Consider the following 26,414-nt stretch of genomic DNA (forward strand, 5'->3'; position numbering starts at 1 on the left):
TTTTAATTATTTTTCATTTTGCCTGCTTATTTTCCTAATGTCCACATAAAACAGATATGACAAGTTTGCAGGCATTCTGGGAAGACAGGGGAAGAAAACAGCATGGTTACAGCTTCCCAGTCTCCAAGATCGACTATTGTTGCCATATATCAACAGTTAAAAATCCACTGGCCTTTAAAATCACAATACTTGTTGATTTGCCTTTTTCATCTCAAAACCTAAATACTTAGAAACAAAGCAGTGAACATTAAGTACTCTTGTGAAATGTTATGTTTGCTCGTTTATCTGTCGGATGAAAATGCTGTAATTAAAAAGGACAAATCTTCAAAAGTGCAATTTACACGATTTATAGCTTTCATTTTGATGCAACTAACCAATAGATTACAACATGTGATGGCTTTTTGACACCCACGTTATTGTTGTGGTGTGAGAGTATACCAGGACTCGGTAATATATTTTAAAATAAACATATTTAATAGGGTTTGGAGAGAGACACAATATATTTCCATGAACTTTGTGTAATGCCACACAGTGCAATTTAACCGTTTGTTGTCCTGTCTGCTGTAGTGGATTAAGAGTAGTTATGGATAAAACATGAGGTCATGCTCTTATTCAAAGAATGTTCCTCAATACATTCACAAGATGGATGGAGAGCTGGAAATAAAAGAAATAAAATGTACTTCAACTTGATCAGCCTTCTGGAATATGTTGAAACGCACTGCAATAAATGTTCAAAAGTCAATAGCCTTGCCATACACTCAATTTAATGTTGCAAAGAAGTTATAGAAAATGTCTCGAAATGAAACACGTGGCCTCGTCTACTTACAAAATCCCGTCTGTTCATAACTTTAATACAATCTCATCTTGAAAGATGCGTAGACCCTGACACAATAATGGGTCAATGGGTTATTGTTCAGTCTTTGAATTGTTACTTTCAACACCACAAATCTTGCACACTGGGTTCATAGTAATGCAGGAAAAGTGCTCTTAAAATATGACTCAGATGAACGACGGGGGGGGGGGGGGGGGGGGGGGGGCTCTGGCCTCTGATAGCTGGATCGTAGCCTAAAGATGCAAGTTTGGATCCCTGGTGTGGAAACAAAACCCCCTTCCCCCTTCCTTATCAGATATCATCATCATCATCATCATCATTACCCAAATGGAAAGCATGATTGTAATGTTTTGATTTAGCTTTTTTAACATTGACCTGAACACACATCCACATTTCAAACTGTATTGTTTTATTATTTAATATTAAAATACCCGAACGGCAATGCTCAAAAAGGACATCTTTATCTTCAGGACTCTCCGTGAGCTCTTCGGTGATGGCTCGTCGCCCCCAGAGAGAAACTGCTGATTACAGCAGGTTTTACTTGGCTGTGTTCATTGTGGTGAAGGGAGGGAGGCTGAGGAATAGATCTACCAGCTGGAGTCCTGAGACCCCCGCGGTCCGTCTGGTAAAAGGCTCAGAGCGGAGAGGGGAGGACCACTATCACTGCACAAAATGTCTTTTGGTTAAAAATCAATCTTCCCTTTGTTCAGTTCCATACTTAAAAGTCCGTTCTCCACCCAAACGATTGTGACGTTAACTGCTTCGACCTTCACGGTGCAGAACGATGCATGTGCACAATTTGACATTAGCGGGCTGTTTTTGCTGAAGAGGTAAAGTTTTTCCTTTGCGCTCACCTTGAATCTGTGTTTAAGGCGAGTGCAGATGATTTTGTGACATCACCAACCTGGAGGTCAACCGTGGCACCATTTTTAGAAGTTACACAAGAGTGATGTGGAAACTTGAAAATAAGGAAGTTTTCCAAGTGAAGTAGGAGACATCTTGTCTCGTGAAGTTAAACTTTTCAAATGAGAATATTTACATATTATTAAAAGGAAGGAATAGATGCAATTTAAATATCTTTTCACATCGGAATTGGAAAAACTATATATCAGACGCACATTACTTTTCAAAACTTAGTATTTTCATACGTCTTAACGCATGCCTGTGGGGAAACAAAGGAAACATTGAGGTGAGCCAGTTCTCAGATTTCTTATGTGACTTCAAGGAAGCGACGACGCGAGAATCACGTGAAAGCTGGACATATAGAAATTAGCAACAGGTGAACTGGGTTGTTTTGGGTGCTTTGAAGTTTATGTTGGGAAGCTTCTAGACCAACACAAATTATTTAGACAGACGCACGGTGCCTGTGCATCTCACTCTTCTTCATCCTGAGAGAAGGGACAAGCCGTTCTAAGAGTTACTGGGTGCCTCCAAATTAATTAGGGACGCCGAGTGGCGAGTCCACCTTATTAATTACTGCTCTAAGCTTCAAAATAATTGGAGCTTCTGAGAAGGCATTTCAAAAAGCGGGAAGCTCCTTCCAAAAAAAAATTCCCTTTTGAAGGACGTAGTTAAAAAGGCACCGACTCTGGACAGAGACGAGCTCATTTCCAAGGCTCGTCTTTGAAACTAATGAATCACAGTGTATCATGGCCTTGCAGCCGCAAGGGTAACAAGAAAGGTACAAAGGCTAGAGTTAACCTCGGTGCATCCTTCTCCTGGAAATAAGGTTCTGAATATGGTGTGTGTGTGTGTGTGTGTGTTTTTGAATGTTGCTGATGAGAGCGTATGCCTGCGTAAGACAGAGGAATAAATGAACATTGGTAAGCATGCAGTATAACCAAGTTTCATGGGAGCATCTGTTCGTGATGATGGTTAGTGGACTGGGCTGTTTGTGCTCCTCTACAATTACTCGCGCTGTAATGTACAGTACACACCTGCCAATGGCTCATTCCCCCGACTGTCTATTTCTCTGTGAATGCTTTGCTACGAGTCAAAGGACAAGCTGGTTAAGCACTGACAGGGGATACAGATGTGCGTTTCGGATAAGACCATGCTCTAAGATAAGGTCATTTCCACAGTGATAATAGGGAAATGGCAGGAAGAGACCCACATAGACCCGCTTTTATCTTTTTGTAGGGGGGGGGGGCAAAGGGCTCTTTAACGGGAGATAGCCGCTCAGAAGAAGTGGTATACGTCACCTGAAAGCTGGAAACCTGAAGATTAATTTGAGCTGCAGCACAGCAGTGCGTCTAGTCTATTCATAAATAAATGATTGTCAATATAATCGTAGAGTCGTATATCCTCTTAAGAACCCATTTTCATCCACATATCTTCAGGTGAGAGGTCAAGGGACCCCTCAGAAAACCGCAGTGCCAATTATCCCTTGAATCTTAACAAAAGGAAGCTATTATTGTTATCGTTAATTTGAGACTATATTGCTCAAGAATAATGGAGTTTTTGTATTGTTGAAGTTGTAATGTTTCAAAACTAAAAACCACTGAAAACCATTTCAAAACAGAATCCAGTTTAGTGGCAGAATCCAGTTTAGTGGCAGAAACCAGCATCCCAACTAAATACTAATAAACTCAATCCACCTAAAAGTGAAGCATCATGTCAATAAACAGAGAGATTTACCTATAGGAAAGAAGCAGTTATTACAGACATTCTGCAATAAGCACACTTGAACTAGTCCAGTCAAACATTGGGGAAGGATTTGATACACTCCTGGCTTGGTGACAAGAGGAAGGATTTGATACACACATTGGGGTTGACGTTCCTTAAACAATCTGTGTGTGGCTCAGCCACCGAGGACAATAACTCTACAAAAAGGAGGACACCAGAGATGTCTTTTTTCCAGAAAGAGTTGTGTGGCGTCATTAAACCTCCTGTTTGTCCAGCTCCCCGAGAGAGGGTGTTTCCTGCCTGTGTTTTCAGTGAGACACGGCGATGTCTTCATTGAGAGGAGCAACAGGTCACAGACCAGCACCAGTCCAGCCTGAGATAGGGAGTTCAATAACATCCCGAAAAAACCCAAACTGGGACAAATTGTGTCTGGATCCCGTCCAGGCTGCATTCGTATTGTTCTTCCAAACAACATAGAGATAGAAGAAGTTTGCAGCCAGGCCTTTCACTCAGGATATATAGCCTCCGCCTGCCCTCTGTCCAGGGAAAAGGCCAGATTAAAGTGTGCCTTTTTGTGTTGCAGCACAACAGACTCCAAAAGATGGATAGCCAAACCTCCAGGCCCTTTATGCTTACGGCTAAACAACATGATGAACAGGGAGAAACCCCAAGTGAAGGCAACTGAGAACATCCTCCGCCCAGCTGACGAGCCCCAGGCCTCCTTTTAGTGATCCTGCGGTCCATTGGAAGGGGAAACACGTATTGGAGCGCATGCTGCCTGCTCAGCTTGGGACTCATCGTGATATGCCCGGGAGGCATATAGCTGCTCGAACAGCTTGACCAGAAATGGCGCCACGCCAACAACAGAGATCACCTGATCAACAACCGGATCTTTCCAGTCAGGAAAACCAGGAACGGTACAAATTTAGGAGAGCATAAGCAATACGCAATTCTAGCGGGTTAACACTGCATTGAGGTTCATTTAAAGCTGGGCTAGCTTTAAATGCCAGCACCTTTTATATTGGTAGCATCATCCTAACTGCCTCTGCTAATCACCCTCCTCTGTGAAAACCTGACTCCACTTACCCAGCATGATGATTTAGGAGTCACCTGTGGTTCAATCAGGTAGTTTTATGTACCACCTTTTTAACTGACTAACATTTTCATCACATCCTTTTGTCCTTGACAGCATCTCCTGACACCACATTTTAAGATATATATGGTTGGCTTTGAGCACTGTAATTAAACTACTCATTAATGAAGTATTGTAATATTAACATGCACTTCAGGGCTTTATTCACTGTGTGGGCTCTCTGCACCAATGCACATTCAACTCTCAGCACAGAGGACTGCAGCAGCTAATGATCATAAATACTGGCAGTCGAGAGCACATGCTCTTTTCTTGCAAGTGATGTGTTCACTTTATTCCCATGAGGCCCCAAATGATGATAACAATACATGTGTCCTTCATGTCTGAATGTTCTTCATACACGCACAAACATATTTTGTTTTACAAATAAGGGCAAGCATCATTTAAAGCCAAGTCACACAACAGGACATTTTTCATTTGAGGTTGATTGTCTAAAATCCAAATTGAATTTGTCGATATAGCATCGCACAGGTGCATTTCCACTTGGAGAGGGGCCTTGATCTTTTAGGCAAACATCTCCTGAACCATTATTTGGAGCTAAGGTTTGCACGGTTGGCCTGCTGCCCGAGGCATCGTGCGCCCTTTTACATCTCGACAACAGGCTGCTTTCAAAGGGTGTCCGGAAATGTAGGAATATCTGACGCCTACATCCGCAGTCCTTAATGCCAGAGAGCAGACACACCAAACAATGCTCCCAAACACACTAGCTTTGTACTATTAAGAGCAGTTTTCATCATGTTTCAGGCTTTTGAAATGTCATCGGTGCCACTGACACGACACAGCTCAAAGTCACAGTGAGAAACAAGCGCTTTATTAAAAGCAGACATCCGGCACAGAACACATTTTCTCACATTGAATGAAAACAATAACACCAACAGACAAGGAAGCAGTTACAATGTTACCCCTTTACGTGGTTCTTTTTTTCTTTTCTTTTTTTTTCTGGAAATTGTCCCTGGGAGGATGTCACAAATGATAAAGTGTCACTTATAAAAGGATAAATTAAACTGTATGAAGTCAATAGTTCCCAACTTCTTTTTGAAAGTAACAGTCTCTCCTAAAGTCACGGATTTATCATAAATGGACTGATGGCATGTGACAGCTCAGCATGCCACTGATGTCACCTGTATTTGAAAGATGAGAATATCAGAATTCTTTGAAAGAATCTGAATACAACTGACTGATATTTGCAGCTTATCATCGAAGTTTAATACATCAAAAGGAGTTTAAAAAGTCAGACGTTGTAGCATAAAACTTTTTTGTTAAATGTGTAGTTCATTGAAGACACATTTATTCCCTAAAGTTATTGACTGAGCTTTCTTAGAGGAAGTTTGAGTAACATTTTCTGTGACGCCCATGTCTAGGATGCATTATAAACGTCCTTATAATGTGTTATTATCTGCTTGCGGCACTGAATAATTACAGTTAGAAGCACTCATACACATTCATAATGCTTTATAGCAATAATCATAAGCCTTTTAGAGTGAATTGTCAAGTTTCATAATACTTCGTTACTACTACTATTTGTTTTTGCAAGGTTCATAGTGTATTATAATCGTTATAATTAAATACATTAACAACTTAATGCATTATAATGTGATTATAAGTGGTTGTTTGCTTTCGTTAAAGTGACAAATTACATTAAATCTATTCAAAATGTAAATTAAATGTTCCCTTCCCTACTTATAGTGCATTATAAAAAGATAACTTATTTTGATACTTAACCTTATACATATTTAAAAAATGCTCTGTAATGTGGATACAAAGCATTATGAATATGTATGCATGCAGAAAGATAATAAGTATGTTTATACATTATAGACATGTAAATACATGTGGTGTATTGTTACAACAGGGATGAATTGAAGGTTAAACACAAGACCTTCAAATGTCAAGATGTGTTCTGAATAGTTAGATTGGCAATTTTTTGTTTTTGTTTATGGCCTTAAGTCCAGCCGTTTTAAAACATTGAGTTAAATGAGAACTTTTTCTTTGCAATAAATTGGCAGAATAAAGTTTTTTAATAATTTCAAGCCTGCGACCTCTACTAGCTCTCCGTTGCACTGCAGGGTGATGTGAGTTCAGATGTACACAGAGCGAGTTTACCTCTCAAAACAACAGAAATAATCGCATTCAGCTGTGTTGAGAACATTTCGCTTGTGTTTGGTTGCCAGCGCTATTTATTAACACAGACCTGAGAAAACACAAATAAATCCGGGGCGGTTTAAAGCAAATCATTTAATTCTGGACCACACTTTCCTCCTCCCCCCCCCCCCCCCCCCCCCCCCCCCCCTCTCTCTCTCTACTGATCCCGGCTGTGTTTGAACAACTGGATTTCATCAGCGGCATGCCGCCAATCTGCAAGCAGCCTCAGACAAAAAACTCTCACTTAATGTCAGCACAGCAGGTTCAGTTCTGGCTCGGATGCACTGATCCGCAGAGCAAACTCCACTCCACAACACACATCCCCTTCAGATCCACGTCCTATTTGTGATCCCGTCTCGTCAAACATTGCATGGCACAAAGTAGCTTCTATTTCTTTTTGACTTATCACAGAAGTGTGTGAGAATCCGCAGATGATACATAAAAAACTCTGCCCTTGCCAGTAATTAAACCGTGTTATCCAGACTCGCTGTAAGTGCCGCGAGTCGCTTGTGGCAGTTTGGTATTTGGAATGCATGGAGGTTTGTTGGAGGAAAAAAAAGTCTTTCCATCATTAGAAAGATCTAGATTGCACCTCTCCGTCGTCTCCGTTTGTTCCTTTTGGCCCCCGGGGTTGGAGCTCAACTGTGGACTTTACATGTAATGCTATTGGACACTGATGACAGCGACGCTGGGTGATAATATATGTGGGGGCTGCATGGGAATGCTCGGTGTGTTTCCACTGCGGTTCACATTTTGAGATGAAATGGGAACACAATTCCCTGCTATAAAAAAAAAAGGTAGTGTGGGGGGGGGGGCTGGTGAACATTTGACAATCTGCAAGTCAGCTTTGCAAAATCCCCACCTGTGCAGGGCGGGGAATGTTATTCGACAGAAAGACTGCGGAGTGTGGTTCCCCGTCAAAATATTTTCAAAGCAGGTAAGCCATAAAATTGCGGTTCGCTGGTGTTGAAAGCTTTGTCCCACATTCTGCAGGTGGAATTTACATATATTAAGTCTTGAAAACAAGTGAGATTAATGGCTGACTCTGACATAAAAACACATCCGCTCTCCCCCCCCCCCGTTCTCTCTGTCACACAGACAGCTCTTGCTTGTTCCTGGTTGCTCATGTGTGGCAGCAGAGCTGGACGGAAAACATATTGCTCCATCAATCACGGCGCATTCTTCTTTCGACTCTGAGGTTGTCGGAGGCCGCGTACAGTCAGCCGCTGTGTAAAAATGCAAAGATGACAAATATATCCCACCGAACAGATCCAGAGATGTGTCAAAATGCACCTATTCCGATAACCTGATGTCTTTCAAATGATGTTCCCACTCCCTGCCAGTCCCTTGACTGACACCGTGTTGACAGTATCCGAATATACAGAGCGAGGAGTGTGCGCCGTGTTCAAACAAAGCCTCCTACTCCCCTGTGTTACGCCAATACATCAAATGAATAGATGGAAGGAGAAGAAGGGGGAAGATGTCGGTTTTCATCAATGTCCTCACTGATGTATTCAAGAGTTCCTATCTTTTCAAGTCTTTGTTTCAGCGCAGGAAAAAGACCAAAGCGTGGGGAACACATTCAGGCAGAGGGAAGGAGCGGTTTCCTCCTTCCCTCTGCCTGGCTGCGATGCGTGACACACAACTTGGCTTCAGCCCACAGTTGTCGCCCCTGGGCAGTGCAGATGTCACCCATTTGTACTGCAGAGAGCACTCAGTTCAGAGCGAAGGCCAAGTGTGAATGGAGGGGGGGGACACTTACTCGTTTTTCTCCAGAGCCAAGAGCAGCTGCTCACCTTCCGCTTCAATCAGGAGCTTCAGTGATGCAGGGTGACTCTGAAGAGAACACAGACAGGAGAGGGGATGAGACAGATTGGTTATGGAGTCGGCCAGACAGCATTGTGATTGAGAAAAGATGGCTCCGGTGCTCTGGTAGCTAGCATGCTTTAGATTTAGGAAAAACATATGAAAACGGGTGCTGTGTGTGGCAATAAAAATGTTTTTTTGTAAAAAGCAAATAGTTCTTAAAATGCTTAATTACTACCATGATGAAAACTTTGGCGGAGCCACCCAGCGCTGTGAGAAAGAAACGTGAGGGGGGCTGTTTTAAATTTTCGGGGAAAATCCTCATGAAGCGACTTTGTATCTTAGAACAAGAGCCGAGAGGATTAACTTTATGTTTCTATTCCATTTGACATTAATCCTGCACAAAGCCACAGTTTTTTTTTTCTCGCAACCCTGAGTTACAACACTGAGGGGCCGCGAGTGTCTGTTGGAGTCAGATGAAGTGGCACCGAGTCGTACATCACGTCTGTCAGTCACGTTGGGCCAACACCCACACACACACACACACACACACACACACACACACACACACACACACGTCAACACATAACCGCCCTCCCCTCGTGTGCTGCATGCGCTCTCGCTCAGAAACACAAAACAAAACAAAAATCTCATCTTTCTCGCATTCTCCATCGCTTGGCAACAGCACACACAAACACATTTCACACACACGCGCACACACACACGTAGTTCAATCTGGATCAACTGTGGCAAAGAGCACTGCTCTGGGTTAAGTCATCCATCACCCCCTGTGGAGAAGAATGTCTAGTGGAGCACAAGAGGATATGGAAGCAGAACACTTAAGGTTTGAGGCAGTATCATTGCACAAGCCATGCGGGACTGAACTTCCTGCCATCGTCTGTTCAGACTGCGTTCTCCGTGCATGCTTTGACCTCGCGCTGCATATTGTTTGTGACGGCTGCCATTTCCAACTTCAACATAGATAGTACACCGGATGTTTGGACTTGTTGTTAAGGGAATGATATATTCAACTCGGCTCTTAATTTACCGTTCATTATGAGAACTCTTTGCTTCGCAGATCTGATTTTTTTTATTTTTTTTTATTTCCAGGTAATAACATTCCAAAGAAACCTTGTGGCACGATGTCTGTTTTGGTTAAGCCAGAACAAATTAATTCACTAATGATTGGACTCAAATAACACAACGTGGAAACTCACGCTGTGCTTTTAAAGCTGCCCGGCAGCCACGCATTTTGTTTCTCTAAACTCTGGGATTATAACACCAAACAGAGCCACAAGGGTCCCGGGTTTCAAACCGCCGGGTTGTGAAGTGTTTTCTTCCTTTCTCACATGCAGTTATTGTGCAGCTGTCTTATGGCGCCAAATCCAGGTCATTAGTTTTGATAGTTTGAAAACAAATAATTGAAATTGAAAGTTTAAGTTTTGGTCATGAACTCTGAAAAATACAACAACAAAAAATAAAGTTCAGGAAATGCTTTTTGGGGTTAAATATAACTTTGATTCAGTTCAGGAATTATATTTTGATATTTGAGGTCTTATAGTTTTCAGTTGCAGATTTTATTTTTTTCAGATTGAGATTTCAAATCAAAACTCAACACTTTCTATTCACCATATTCACGTGATAGGCAGGAAAAAATGGACGCCAGTGACAAAGTTCTGTTTAGCAATAAACTACGCCAGACTGGGCCGTTCAACAACCACACTTTAATATCTGACGTTTCTCTTTTCCACACACTGCTGTGAACGCAACATAGTGTCCGCTTGCGATGGCGTTCGCTTCACCCGGACAACCTGCTGGTGCCAGCAGGCAGGTAGGAAATCGCAGCTGTTTTTTAATAGATACTCTGGGAAATTATCCTAAATATTATACATTCTGTCCCGCCACCAACACAACCCCCTGTGATGTTTTAAAACGGGGATGATTTTATTCTCAATCCCCACTAATTTTGTTGCGCAGGTGGTGGAAGATAAATGGCCAAAGGGTCATTAAAATCGAAATGGTTTATGTGAACAACAAACTATTTTTTGACTATTTGACTATTTTGTATGTCAATCTGCGTGCCGGGTTATGAAATACAGCGATATTGGTCTGATTGAAGGGCTTAACATAGGAAACGTTATCCTCAAGGGAGGAGGAGAATCACCCATCTAGATTTTAATATTTCTTGTGTACAGGTCCATCTTGACCTGATGGTGAGGGAATGTCCTCTCAAGATGTAATCAAAAAGAGTCATCTGCAGGGAGCCGTGAATATCAATGCCAAATTTCCATAACACGATCCTCAGTAATGTCGGAGAGACAACTGGAAGCAGAACAAAAATGTTTAAAAAAAAAAAAAAGGTTTCATTCCATCAACAACTCCTCTTCACCTGGGATTTGAGCCGGCTGATCGGTTTCCAGTCTTGTCCAACAAGCCGAAGAGGAACCGTCGTCCCATAGTGCTTCTGCTTCGCTGTTGGTCTGTGCCCAACACTCGGGCTCAAAAGATTCCCTGCAAAGAAAATAAACACACCATGTGAGAAATACACAGAAAACTTCAAAGTGATCGTGCTTCATTCTGAATGATGTCAGTGTCCGTGGACCCAGACCACATCTTATATTCCCCCATCTTCATGTGCAACAAACAATGGCGGTTGTTTCTGAACTGATCTCCTACAAACAATACCGATGAGTAATTCCTCCCCGCTATTAAAGGCCTGAGCCTGCTGTTCATTAGCGACATCGGAGCGCAACCTGAGACTACAGCTGCCTTGCAATATGAAGTGTCACTTCAACTAAATCACAGTACTTGTATCTGATGGCTTTTGCGTGTGTCACGGCACACAAATACTGCTCTCTGAACGTTGATTGTCTCTCATAACTAACAATTATCTACGCTGACAAAATGCCATCTCCGATACGTCCTCGCCCCTCATGGCCACCTCCTTTTTAGAGGCTGTCAGCAGGAGCCCGTCTCCCCTGCCATTAAGACATGGATACAACAGCGGTAATCAGCACTCTCAGACATCAAGCAATGAGAACCGAAGCCTGTGGAGAAACCGTAACCGCCTCCTCGGCCCCTCCAGCTGCATAAATCTCTACAGTTCAGCGGCGTGAAGAGTTTTCGAGCGAGGAAACTGTAGTTGCTGCTACTAGTGTGATAACACTAGTAGCATCCAGGACGCAGTGCAGGGATTAGACGTAGCTTTGGGGCATTGTTCCCAGCATGCTTCTATCTCCCCTCTCTGTGTTCTGACAGGGTGTTAACTGAGCCTTAGAGAGGCCACAGAGCTCTCGGAGCTCTGCTGTGTTGCCAGTCATTTAATTAAGAATATATTCGTCCCCGAATATACGATACTGACGTGGCCGAGCGTGCAGCCAGGAGATGAAGTGGCAGAAAGAAAGCGCCACCAACCCAAAGAAACCTCCTACCACGAGTGAGACAGAAGCTGCAATCGCTGGAAAGAGTACACCGTGAGCTCACACAGAGCCTGAATGCAATGCTTAGTGAGCCATTGGAGGACATCGCTAATAGGGTTCCTGCAGTAATCAGCTCCTCGCAGCAGGGAAGCTATTCCAAAGCTTAGTTCTCTGACTGAAACAGCAGGGGTGGCAAGCAACATTTGTCTATGCGCAAACATCCCAAATCAAATGTTTGCTAGTTTTTTTTTTTCTTGTTTTTTTTCTTCCACTGATGTTCCATCGAGCGTTTCCAAACGGCAGGAAAACAGATTTAGTTTCAGGCTAATGTCCGTGGACTTGTGAGAAAAGTTATGCGTGTGGTCTGAGGATCATTCGTGGTATGCGATTGAACTTGGGACTTTGTTACTTTGTTACAGAGATTATTATTAGCAGCACATTCAAGGTCCTTTCTTCGAGGTTCACATCACTTCTGTCTCCCTACGCATGACTCACCCAGCTAAATTGCTGAGTCTGCTTATTATCTGGCATTAATAACCCAGGTCAGGCAGAGACGAGACACTCCCCCCCCCCCCCTTCCCCCCCGCTGAGCTTTGTTCTGGTTCTCCTCTGAGGAAACCACAACTCTGGAGTTCTTCACAGAGCTGCACCAGCTGATAGCGGAGAGTCAGGAGGTGACCAGCTCAGCGGTCCTCATCCAGCTCCAGACTGATGATGAGAAGCAGACTCAGGCAAGGAGGGATTGGCATCACACACACACACACACAGACGGCCACATGCACACACACACACAAGCGGGAGAAGCATCCTACCCTCATTAGTCCTAGAAAAGCACACCGTCTGGGGGAGGTGGGCATGCTGAGTAAGGGAACGTGTGACAACCGCTGAGAAAAGTACGGATGGATAAAAACAACACGAGGGGGAAACGGAGAAGTTGACAGAGACAGGTCAAGTCCACATTGCGGTTAGGAAACACACACACACACACACACACACACACACACACACACACACACACACACACGCAGATGGAACAGGCTTTTCTGTGGCATGCTCCACATTAACTTTGAAGACTTGGTTCCCAACCATACAGCGTTTGGTTCCCTGACTTCAAAGTCCACAAGTGAATGACCATTGTGTTAATGTGGTGTGCTAGATTTAATTCCCGCGTATAAATGGCATTATATTAGTGGAAACAGTGTGCAAACTCAGTTTCTTTTTCGCCCTCCACATGCTTGGTAGAGACATTTGGTGTGCGGAGTGTGTAAGTGGCTTTTGTTAGCTAGAATGTTATAAGCGCCACCAGAGGCATTAAGGGAGTGGTAAAAAAGTGGCACCAGAGCCCAAAGCCTTATTTATATGTTCAATAAAGGGGAGTGTAAACAGAGGACTTAATAAAGCAGAGTTCTGGCCACGTACAGCTCCCTTTATGCTTCAGCGTACACAAGGAGAGTTTGTGCCATTTATATTGCCTCAATAAAGTCAAATGCTAGGTGGGAGGATTGTGTGTGCGTGTTCGTGGAAATGGGAATGTGACTGTTTGTTCTTGTGTGGGTGACTGAAATGGGATTCAGATTTACGACTGGATTAAGTAATTAATTTGGCTTCCCCCAGCAGTGTTGTTAAGCAAAAATAACTAAATCTATTATACACTCTGTATGTACAACCATTGTTTGGCTGTTTTAGTGTCATATTCACACAAAGCCTGGATTAAGTGATTTGGAACCTGGGGATTGGGACCAAGTAAATCTGTGAAATCGTGTGATGATTAACAAGATGTGAAGGACAACACACCATCAGGTTTTTCTTAGTTCTCTCATAACGTTACATATTTTATAAGCGATTGGAAGCACTTTCATTGCCTATCCACTGCTTTCATCCAGGTAGCGCCTTCCGGTTCTGAAAAGTGCCGATGTGTATGTGCCTTAAACCTGTTTTCTATCTGATCGACTTCAATTTATTGTCTCAATTGCGAATTACAAGTCTTCTTAAATACAGCATGATGTTGCTTTCGTAAATTATGGTCCCACTTAAAAGTAAAATATCTTACCAATTTAACCCTTTCACAGTGTAGTTTCAGGTCATCAAAATTAATTGTAACATTTGGGTGTCCAAAAATGCCTTCTAGGCGTTTCGTTGTACCTCACGTGCAAAGAAACAAGATGGCGACCGGCCAAATGCCTGAATTCGAGGCTTCTAAAGGGTAGCCCACAAACCAACGGGGAAAGTCATGATGGTTCCTCTACTTCTCAAACACAGTCGATGCTCTCAACATTGCGGCGGCTCGCAGCTAAAAATTCCAAACATTAAAACAAAGGGTACTGATCGCCCATCATCTTAATCTATGGGTTGTGAGAAGATCAAATCAAACTGAATATATTTCCCTGTTTTATTTGAGTTACTTTGTCTAGTGATTTATTGACAATTGTGGATGTTATTAGACACCATGACTATATTTCTTTCACTTTTTAAACCCAATTCTGGCCTGTTTTAACCTCAATATCTAGCAGTGTGAATAAAATCAGTGCTTGCTGGGGTACTTTACCGTTCCCTTGGTTTTATCAGCGCTCCCAAATGAGTGCATTCTCCAGAGCCTATGAGCTGCTGGTCCAAGGGAACATATGACCTTCCTCAGTTCTTTGCAGATGTCAAGACGTCCTTTCTTACTGCCCTTTCACAACTCCAGCCCTTCTCTTTCCCCCTCACCAAAACAAACCAACGACCGTTGGGCTTTATTAAACCCCAGAGCCTGCTTCCTTGCAACCAACTGCAACACACTCCTTGACAGGCAACCATGACATAATATATTCATAACAATCTTTGCTTTTCCAACACAAATGGCATGCTGTTCTTTTCATCTGCACCCTTGATGAGGCCGTGCCCCCCCCCCCCCCCACATGTGCACAGGGTCCTCACCGACCGAGATGGGATACAGGCCACACGTAGACACATCAATAAAGAGCACTCCTAATCTCAGTCACCCCTGCCTGATGGCTGGCGCTGGGGGAAAAAAGCACACAAGGACACACTCCAAAGTCACGTTGAGAGCAATTCTCTCCCATCTTGAGAATGTCAGATTGAAAATGAAAAACAATGCCTTTGGCAGCTTGAATGACACTCTTTTGACTTGCAAAGTCCCCTGAACGGTAGAAAAACAAGTGCGGCGGAGACGTCATTGCAGCATTGTTTGACATGGGTGGACAATGTTTAGTTACCACTCAAAGCCACAGGAGGAAATAGGCTTGAAATAAGAGCATGTGGAACTAATTAGGGCAGAGTGGTGCGTTTAAATTGGCCTGATTCAAGCCGAGGTATGACACAACAAAGACCACAAAAAAAAGGTACGAAAGTTCCACGTAACACGTTCCATATGGCAATGTGTTCTTGATAAAGCAAATCTAATAATGTGATCACTTTTTCTCCGTCAAAAGCGTGTATCCATAGACATGTTTTTCTCCAGATTTGATGGGTGTCTTTAATCAGAGCTCTGACTGGATTAGGGACATGATCCAGCAAAGATTCTGAGGGGGGGAAAACGTGGTTATTGTTTATGGCTATCGTTTATGGCTATCGTTCATTTAATAATGGATGATTGACAGGTATACCACAAACTCAATTTATCCGCAATCAGAGTGGGCAAATTATGCTAATTCAAACAGAACGGTGATTGGGAATAAAAGGATGAATGATGCATTGAGAAGAGGTAGGCGCTCTTTCATAAATGACCTTGGAGACTCCGCTGCATTTCCGTATCTCTTTCTCTCCTTTATCATCTTCTAGACCTGTGACGAATCAGTATTATCATCATTGATTGCTATTAAGCCTTTTTTTTTTAATTAATAAATGAATATTTGATTCGATAAACCTAGTCAAAATAATTGTGGAAAAGCCCTTTTCAGGTTACAAATGTCCCAGATGTATTCGAGTTGCTTGTTTTCATCAACGTATTCAATTTCAATTCATCAACGCCGACACAAATGTGAACATTTCACTGGTTCCAGTGTCTCTCAAATTGGAGCATTTGCTACTTTATTATGTAATTACAAAAGATCTCCTTGGGACTGCAGATCCCACAAAACCAGCCATTTCCGGACGTCCTCTTGGGCTCTGGGGGATGGAGAATTTAACACAATTTTTCTGACGTTATAAAGACATATCAAAAAGACTAAAAATACACAAATGAATTGCTGATGAAAATTACCATTACTCAGAGTCCTAGATGATATACAACTGAGAAAAGCAGCAGATCCTCATATTTGGGAAGCAGGACTTCATGTTCTGTCAACTAATCTTCGCCTTGCTCCCCCGTAATGTGTTCACCGTGCAGGGTTCATGGGGATTACAGAGCAACGGTGAAAAGTGCCCGCTGATCTTGGCTTGACTCCACAGTCAACTTCTGAAACCTGTGGGTGACATCATGGCAATAGCAATCTGCACAAATTGGAGAGAGGGTCTCCTTAAATCAAATCTAATAAGGTAGCCGTGTGTCAAAAGTCACAGCTCTGAGAGTTGTTAACAGTGGGATTTCTCTGCGGATTGCTTCTTTTAGAGCGTAGTTAGGGTCATAATCCAGCCCGTTTGACACTGAGCTCCCTCTACTGGTAAATAGCCCTTTTGTGTTCTCTCCCTTCCCGTCTGTCTCCCCCCCCCACCACCACCACCTTGCATCCTGAACACATTTACCGTCACACTAGTATGATGTCAGCGTGTAATTACTCCATGGGAAATAGATGGTGTCTTGCAGCAGAAACTTCCCCTCGGCCCAGCGGGAGGTTAACGTCGTCCGAGAAGCGGCGCGGTTACAATTGCGCTCGCTGCCCCTGCTGCGAAGGGCTGCGCTCGCTGCCTGGCACGGAGCCCGTGTGTGTGCCTTAGCAACAAAGGTCAGAGTCAAGAGAGCTTCTGGAGTCAGAGCTGCGCGAACGCTTGTACGGCGCCCTGGAAGTCCTCTCTGTCATGGGAAGCACATGCCTGGCGTGCATTCAAAGCACCACAGAACTACAAAAAAAAAAAATGTCATCATCCATCCTCGAGACGTTGCACAGTGGCCTCCGTGTCATTACCTCAGCGCAGTCAAACATGAAGGATTACACGCCATTAATAGAGGAGTTGATCTGCAGAAAATCATGGAGCACTCATTTTGATATTTAAATTCTGTTCCGTTGAAGTCACTCATCAAGCTATATTTATGTTATTTAAAATTGAATGTCTTCGACGGGCAACTTTAAGACGTCAGCTTGCGCTCTGGATATTATGAATCAAGAAATGCATTTTTTTTTACAACCGAGACAAACATTTCCCAATCTTAGTCAACTTTCGTCTTTATCTATTCGATGCGCCGCTTGCTCTGCTTCTCTTGACAATACAGCACAAGTCCGCCCATTTTGAGGATCATAACTCAGAGAGAGACGCAGACAAAGCAACTGGCTGCAGCAGAACGTTGTTTGAGCCAATGTGTTCGAATCCTCCCCAGGTAGGAGCTGGCCTGTCTGGTTCCTGCTCGTCCTTTCACCATTCAGGAATAGGGAAGTGGAATCTGGGCGGATGCTGCATGCCAGGCTGGAAAATAGATGATGTGGATCGGAGACCAAAAACATCCTGCGTTAGAAATCTCAGTGGAAGACAAAGACTGGACGTTCACATGGAGTCTAGTCTCTCGCAGGATTATTGTTAATCTGGACTTGCAAGCAGATGAATCCTTGATTCCTATTCTCTGCTCTCGCAGGATTATTAAAAGCGAGAATGCTGATTTTTCAAGTTGCAAACCGAATGAATACATTAACAAGATCAACGTGAAAAGCAGAGTGTCGGTTTCCTGCCGCTTAAAAAAAAAAGGCGTGACACGAGGTTGATGTGATATCTGCTAAAACTGCTTGGATATTTATCAAAATCAACCTCTACCAAAGAGGCGATCATTGTTAAAACTCTCCGGAGTCAGAAATAGTCTTTTCTGTCTGAAGAGCAAATCGTTTCGCTCACATGTTAATGCGCCATAACCCCATTAAAAAGGGTGATGATGGACCTTTGTCACAACAGACATGTTGGACTGGTCCCAGTAGAAGAGACAAGTGAAACCACATTGGCGAAACTGCTTACATTAGAAATGGCTCAGTTCCATTAAGTCTGTCCCACAGTGAACCAGCATGGAGAATAGCAAAACCATGAACATGCTCATCTAAATGAAATCCAGTTGTTCCGAGTTCTTCTTGTGGCCAGAGAAAGAGCTATCGGACAGTAATAGCAAATGATATTCATATGCTGTTACTAAAACCTCTGCAAAAAGAGGACACACGACCTGACCAGAAGAGGCTTATAAACTGCCAATGGTTTTGAAACACTTAATGGGGTGGAACTTGAACTAACCCAGATAGACTTGACACTGAAAAGAGATATCTGAGCCAATTGGGCACCCTCTCTGACCAGACAGAGAAAGAAGACGCTCTGGGGGGGGGGGGGGGGGGGGGGGCAGTGCCGGCATCAGGTTTCCGCTTGTGTGTTAAGCTTTTGTTGGGGGGGTGGGGGGTCAAATGAGTCCAAAAGCAGCTCCGAAGAAATCAATGCAACACATGTAGGGTTAGGCCACATGAGCACAGTCCAGCTAGCCCTACTATATAAATATCCCCACTGCGGTACAGCAACTGGTTGATCAATCTGTCTTAATGCACCAGCACACTTCAGCCAAGTCTTCCGGCCTCCCGGGTTTTAACTAGCACGGACAACTCATCTGGACGCTCCAGGTAGCATTCACACGGAAAAGATACTCGGTGCGTCTGACTTGAGGTCGGTCACATCGTGGCGATAACGTCTCTCTCTGGGGGACGACACCGTTTGCTGAAGGACTGTTTTACTACGGTCCAGAAATATATTCTCAGCTCCACTTTCATGTGTGTGAGTGTGCAGCACGCGAGCTGCATGCGGCGCTCGAGGCAGACACAGTCGTGTCGGTTGGATCAGGAGGCTTAAGCTGGCTAATAAATACTGGTTGACACTAAGTGCGTCAACCGTCGGAGGAAATCATTCACCAATGATCCCCGGCTAGAACAGAAACATGCACGAGACCGGCAGGGCGAGGAAAACCCGACAAGAAAGCCCGAGGGGGCGGTGTCTTGAAATACATAATGCACACATGACGTTGCATGGAGTTGAACCGCTCCATCTTTCCTGAGCAGCCTGGAGTTCCTGACAGCAGAGATAAAGGACCCGTGAAAAGGGAGCACTCGTGATGCCCTCTCATTGTGCTTTAATGCGGAGTGAGCTGCCAACTCGTTATTTCTGTCAATCGAACAATAGAGTTCCAAGGAGAAATAAGGGGAAATATACCACTCACGTGGTGGCGTCTTCAAAATGCAGAGCAAAAACATGTCGAATTGATTTAAGACGCAGAAGAAAACATCCAATTTTAAACGATTGATGAATTATTAAAACTGTCGCCGCCATTGATTCTATTTGTCTTTTGCGACCCCACTTCCTGCGCCCTTGCACAACACAGCTCCCTCCATCCATTCATCTCACTCAGATCCCCCCCCCCCCCCCCCCCCCCCCCCCCTGAGCAGGTAATATCCTGCCAGCACTGGCTTTAAACCAGTCGGGGCCCATCGAGGCCAACTTTATGGTGACGACGAACTGTTGATGAATAAATGAACTTCCTCGCGCTCTGATCCCAGTTTTACACGTTTCTCCCTCGCTGGTAATTAAGTCCCAAGGTTCCCACAGTCGGGTGTCGTGACCGGCCGCGTGTTCAGATGTGAGAGTTCTCCTGCGGGGGGCCCATCACGCTCACCACTGTTGGACATGCTGTATAGGGTCCTTGTTGAAGCTCATGGAGAAACTGGTGACTGGGATATCACGAGCCACACAGCCCAAAGGGATGCAACCAGTGGGACAAACCACACAGACACAAACACGCTCTGACATCACATTAGGACATCTCCCCCATGAGCTCTCTCAAAAGCAGCGATTCGTCACGTGTTGCTCGGCTGTCATAAACATCCTAAACAGCCCACTTTACAGGTTTCTAAAAAAATAATAGGCGACTTAACTTCTGAAGTTCAACACCAAACAATTATTTGGTGTTTGCCACTGAAATAACTCTGGAATTCATCCATAATTGAAAAAGTGAAGTATAGGCCTGAAGCGCCAGCGAAATGCCTCAAGTGCTACCACTGATTACCAAAGAGAGTTTCAGCATCATCAATTATACAGCGTCTCCTTTCCTCCGAGGTGCACGCCGGATGGACTGCGAGCTCAGATGTGATGTTCTGCCTCTCACACACGGAATCTCGGGGAGAGCTGTATATGAATTTGGCGAGCTTGTTTACTCTGGAGATGTTGCATTCTGCCCAAACATGTGTTATAGATCTGTCAGACCGGTGTGCTAACAAAGGCTTTCATAAAACATGATATACTACCATCAGCCAAAGGGGAGGCATGCGTGAAGAATAGAATGGAATAGACACACACAGGGGAAAAAATGCACAGGTGCACATAAATGTTTTTTTCTTTATGTTTCATGGGGAAGGTTTTAAATTTGACATTCCCTGATAATAAATCAATTAGGAGAGAAAAAAAACCTACTTTTTTCCTATAATGATCTTGCCTATAATTAAAAAGCGAAATACATGTTGCCTCTTACCTTCAGCGGGTCTGGAGAGCACGCTGCCACACACCGAGACAGAGATGGATAAAGCCTGAAGTGCTGTCAAAATAACAAACTTCAGACTCCGGCTCGCGAGCTGCATGATGCCCGGCTGGAAGCGTGGACGGGACTGGCCAACTGTTTCACTGCAGCGCGACCATCATACAATCCGACAACAGCTGATGTGCAAGATCCCCCCCCCCCCCCGACCCCACCACACCCCACCCCGCAACAACAAAAAAAAATGACTTCCTGAAATATGATCGAGCGTCTGAGGAGGGGGTGGGGGGGTGCCTTAGGAAATCCCGAGGACAGCTGATTCAACTCCGTGCACTTTCCCCATTCACAGACGTCCGAGTCCAAAGCCGCCTCGCGCAACAACAACAACAACAACAACAACAACAACAACAACAACAAAAAGTGAGAGATGTGAAGTGAATGTGGAGCGACCGGTGAAAACATTCACAAGTAGCCAACACGAGCCGCTGCTGTGTCGGTCGCCCACTGGAATGACATCAATTCCAGAGCAATTACTGGCGAGGAGTGTTGTCTTCTGAGTGGGGACCATGTGCTTCAATGAAACGCTCCGCGAGGTCCTAACGCCCACGTCTGCGCCCATTAGGAAACGAGCATCACGCTACCGGGAATGAACTAAGCACAACATCCGGTTTACAGCTTTCACAATAAAGCCCGCTAATTACTATGCACTTTTGCAATACTGTTTTGACATTATAGTAAAAAAATAAAGACCGTGCGTAATGAATAAAGACTACAATCACTTTAATCGTTAAACAAATTGTGTGTGTAATGCTCTTTGTGTTTGTACTCTCCTATGACCTATCATAGGCTGAATGCATCCGGAAGAAGCTATTACTTTGACCTTGATTTAAAGATTATTGCTGTTATTTTTACAGAAGTCCCGTACAAAGTACATACATTCAACCCATTTGACACAAAAACAACCTGGAAGGACGCAGAGTGCAAATCGAGCGTTTTATTTTGAAGGCAGACCGTTTACTTTCCGGTCTTCCTCTTATCCTGTTTCCTCAGCTTGACCCAAAGGGGGTCTGGTAGGTGCACACATACTGTAGAAGCCCACATTGAGTGCACATCTAAATATTTCAGCCTACACAGCCCTCGCTCACAGACGTTATTATGCACGCACGTTGTTATCCAGTCAGAGAACGCTGAAAGCAGCTGTGTGTGTGTGGGAGCACAATGCAGACGTGCACATTTAGTTGAATGTTGACTTGCAGCAATAAAACAGACACTGAAGACTATAGCTCAGCTAGAGAAGAATAAACTAAATAACTATTCAATTAAAATAATGTTTTCTTGTCTTGTTGTATACAGATATGCAATGGTGATTGCAGGGTAATGTGTGTTTTGATATTGCCCAATGTCAAATATATATTGTATTATATATTATATTTCAATATATCCATGGAGACTCACAAACAGCATACTCAACTTGTCATCAAAGCACCGGTGAGATGCACTACAGGATTACTGTCCATGGAGCCACATCTGGACAGGGCCCATTCCAACACTCCACTGTGGCTCAGCTCAATAATGCCCTGTGCACTGCACCACATGGCCATCCACTTCAGGATGGACTGCAGGTAGTAAACAGGTAAGTGTCCACATGCAGGCTGTGATCCTGAAAGCTGTTTCTCCCCCGACAGTGCAGCATTGCAGGTGCAGAATGCAGAATGAAGACTTCAGGTAAAGTCACAGCAGCACTTCCAATTGTTGCCGAACGCCTGTTCTAAATAAGAACTATATATCGGATGCAGCACGGTGTCTTTTTTTCAGGTTGAAATATAAAAGGAAATAAAAGACTACTGTTTCTCTGCATGCTGATTTCACTGGAAGCCACCATTCAGCTTTAGGACGTTACAAGGAGACGATCTTTTGCTCTTTTTAAGAACCAGATGCTTGAAGAAAGATAAGGTAGAGAGGAGCAGGCAGTAAAATAGGAATATGTGTTTGTGTGCTAGGACAGATAACAGTCAATAATAAATCCCAACTTCTTGGAAAGGATTCCATCTCACCTCTGTTATCATGTTAATGTAGTTTGGGGGGGAAACAACATTTCACCAGTGTGATAACACACATTTTATTGTCACATTTGGAAGAAAACTGAACAACATACAGTATGTAAACACAGCTCAAATATAAAACACATATAATGAAAGTCAAATACAAAATACCTAAAGTTGAAGAATTGTATTATTAGTGAAACCCTCTATGCAAAGTTGAATATAGAAAACAACACACACAGTAAATGACCTTCTCCAAGCAGCAGTCGTGGTTCCCAGTTGTCTTAAAGTTCCTAATTTTAGAAAGACAGACACAATTATGATCCATTATTAAGGATCTCCTGAAACAAGGTTTACAAAAATCAGTCGGGAGCAATCATCTGTCTTCTCCAAGACATCAGTGCAAATTCAGATGGATGAAGAAACTCCAATTTAAGGGCTAATGAGTACAATAACAATTACAAAATAATGGCGAGCGTCTGCTCTGTTGTCTGTTATTTCAACAAAGAAATATTCACACGTCTCACTTTTTGATGAATGTCCCCGCTCCATCATGTTGTCCAGCGGCACTCTGAGCACGCTCCAGCCGGATCCCACAAATCTAAATCTGTACTACCCCCCCTCCCCCCCTCCTCCCCCCACACACACACACACACACACACACACACACACACACACACACACCATCCTCCCTGTCTATTACTGGACAAAGACGGGGACAAAAGCTCCATTCAAATCGGCACTGTCCATTAACGGGGCATTTCCAGTGAGAAGAGGTCACATTCCTCCATCTTACAGCTACTGAACGATGGCAGAGCCCACTTCAGTTATAATGAGGAAGACGTCGGTCCGACACGGGACCGTGAAGCACAATTAATGATTCTGTCTTTATATCTCCGCTCCACGTCCCATGAGACATGTGAAAGTGGAGCTCACTCTGCATCCCATTACATGAAGGACTCTGGAAACAATTGGCCATTTGCAATCAAGTGAGAGCGAGATGATAACAAAAGAAACAGCGTATTGCGTTGATGGTTTATGGCGTGTATCCATCAAAAGGGGTCTATCAGTCACGCGGTATCGGGGTTTGTGGCACCGAAACGGAACGTTGAGACACGATGCCGTCCATTTATTTTGGACCATCTTGCATTCGTGATTGCGTACCACCGGGGCAGCTGCAGACAGCTGCGCCGCGGAGACGAGCATATGTTTTTCCTCAAAAGACAACTCTGTGGCAATCTTTCATAAAAAAAAAAAAAAAAACCACAAGGTCATTTCACAGAAACCTTGTGCACACGTGCATCACGTATATTCTGTCCTCCGACTCCACCAATGAAACCTCGCAAATCTGTTTCTTCACCCAAACAAAGTCACACATTAACACAATGAAACTGTTTCATCATCAGGTGATTAGAACGATTAGGAGGTACAGTAGAGTCCCAAGACATTTAAAAAAAAAAATGTTTTAATGTTGTGCATCAGCATATTTTATTTTGTATCCAGATGGGCAGAAGAGTCTTTGAAGGTTCTGAAAACAGAAGGTACAGTAAAAGATGTTAAATGACCGTCTGGGCTTTTGAAAGTTTTACCCCGGAAAACAGATGTCAAAATCCGTAACTTGAATAATAATAATAATAATAATAAGTAATGTAAACACAGGAGACCAACAGACTAAAGGAATGCTCTCGCTGAGCCCATGACCTGATAGTTCAACTCGTATGCAGCACAGTCAGAGGTCACAGTTCACTTCATCAGTCTGGCGAGCAATGCGAAGGCTCTGTCGTGTCGTCATCTTCATCTGTCGTCAGTCGCTCAGCTGTTGCTCCTCCGAAGAATCTGATTCAACAGTTTCTGCAATGAGAAAGCACAAACACTCAGAATACTTCAAACACTTGGTGGCCGTATAGATCACCGGTCTGGTCCTCACAAAACACCAGAGGCCTTTTGTGTTGTTGTTGCAACGACCAGATGGGAATCAAATGGTCGTGCACAGAAAGAGGAGGGGAACCTCGGCCCCCCTTCCCGTCCTGTGCCCCACACGCTCAGGTTTCCAGCTCCTCTTTCCAGGATCCTGCATGACCACTGGCATCGCCCCTCTCGAACCGTGTTATCTGCCACAGAGCAGCCGTGCGTGGGCATGCGCACTGCCCCCCCCCCTCCTGCTCGGCTGAATGGTGGCACTGCACTGAGGGCCTTTTTGTTTCCCCAGGAACACATGGCCTCACACACTGAGCACAATGACACCCTTCACACTGTCTCTCCATAATGGGAGTGCAGCGGGAGAGAGAGAACCAATGTGCAATTCCTCCAGCAAATCAAAACTCTGTCCTGGGTTATAATTATTGATTATGCAGTTAACAAACAAGTAACAGCATCCTCTTCAGGAGCAGGAAATACATTTGAACTTTTTAAGAGCAGCTTTTCTAATCAAAGTCCTGGGAGATGTGCAAGAAAACAGCAAAAGTTTGGCAGCAGCGACCTCTAGTGGAACAATAAGCTCATTGTCTGAAAGAAAAGGCAAGCACAAGAAATCCTTCCACAGAATAAATATTCCTTTTGGAAATAAGCAGAACAGACATTTACATCCTTTTTTTAATCCCATTTTTGCGTCTCACTTCTTCAATGTTTCTTTCCAGAGTTACTTACGATCAGTTCAGCAAAGCTAAATCAGAGATCACCTCTATTGCAATTTAACAAAAGAGTGTACACAATATAATATTCCTGCATCAGATCTTGGAAGATTGTATTCAAATGGAGACGGTGACCATATGCATATAAAGATGTGAATTCCTTCTTTAATTAACTCATTGGGGCACAATATGAAAGGGAATAAATCACTGTCAGACTCTGGTGTATATTATTTATATATTATATAATATAAGGCCTACTTGTTCGCCTCAACAGGAGAATACCCAGAAATCTCCCGTGCATCCCATCCACCCCCTATGTTAGTGTGTTTCTACAGCTTTTTAAAAAGTAAAACATCCACTCAAACTCTTCTCAGTTGACCGTGATGGACTTGGGAGGCGATTTAAATACTTTATGTTCCGCAGCTGCATTGCCGTGAAGGGAGAAAGAAGCCATTGTTGGCCAAGACTGAAAAAAACGTTTCACCGTTAGCGAGGTTTAATTGAGCCTATCGAGCAACGTTGTGTTATCACCTGCTTAATTGCCTGTGGGTCATATACACAATTAATGTTCTGTTCAGTGTCTCAGGCAAGTTGTTTTACACTGTGGAGAGCTGTTTTGAGGATGTATTTGCTTTGTTCCACATGTTCAGGGACTCGGTGATTCAATTCATCATTTCGGCATAGATATTTATGGGCAATAGCTTCCGGGAGAACTAATTAGGCAGGTGTGGTGTTTAAATATTAAGAGATGGTCTCGTGATCATACGGACCAGTCTGTTTGCAATAATGTAGGTTCATCTTCTATTTAACCCCTTTATATGAAGTTTATTCTCCCTCACGTATGAATGTAGGAAGTCATCTTATTCCACACTCTCTGTCAGCATCCTGTATGTATAACATGGGACAGGTTGCTCCACACTCTCTGTCAGCATCCTGTATTTATAACATGGGACAGGTTGCTCCACACTCTCTGTCAGCATCCTGTATTTATAACATGGGACAGGTTGCTCCACACTCTGTCAGCATCCTGTATGTATAACATGGGACAGGTTGCTCCACACTCTCTGTCAGCATCCTGTATTTATAACATGGGACAGGTTGCTCCACACTCTGTCAGCATCCTGTATGTATAA

At 43.7% G+C, this 26,414-nt stretch overlaps 1 protein-coding gene across 1 annotated transcript in view; it reads right to left on the reverse strand.

The window, feature by feature from the left end:
• LOC117748765 (disintegrin and metalloproteinase domain-containing protein 12-like) overlaps positions 1-21,177 on the reverse strand; it is a 64,518-nt gene extending 43,341 nt beyond the window's left edge. Inside the window, 5 exon segments of the mRNA XM_034558823.1 lie at positions 8,512-8,585; positions 10,945-11,066; positions 20,607-20,880; positions 20,883-21,072; positions 21,074-21,177. Coding sequence (XP_034414714.1) covers positions 8,512-8,585; positions 10,945-11,066; positions 20,607-20,880; positions 20,883-21,072; positions 21,074-21,177 — 764 coding nt within the window.
• Positions 21,178-26,414: the final 5,237 nt, after the last annotated feature.

The sequence above is a fragment of the Cyclopterus lumpus genome, chromosome 19, assembly GCF_009769545.1.
Source record: "Cyclopterus lumpus isolate fCycLum1 chromosome 19, fCycLum1.pri, whole genome shotgun sequence".
In the NCBI taxonomy this organism is placed as follows: domain Eukaryota; kingdom Metazoa; phylum Chordata; class Actinopteri; order Perciformes; family Cyclopteridae; genus Cyclopterus; species Cyclopterus lumpus.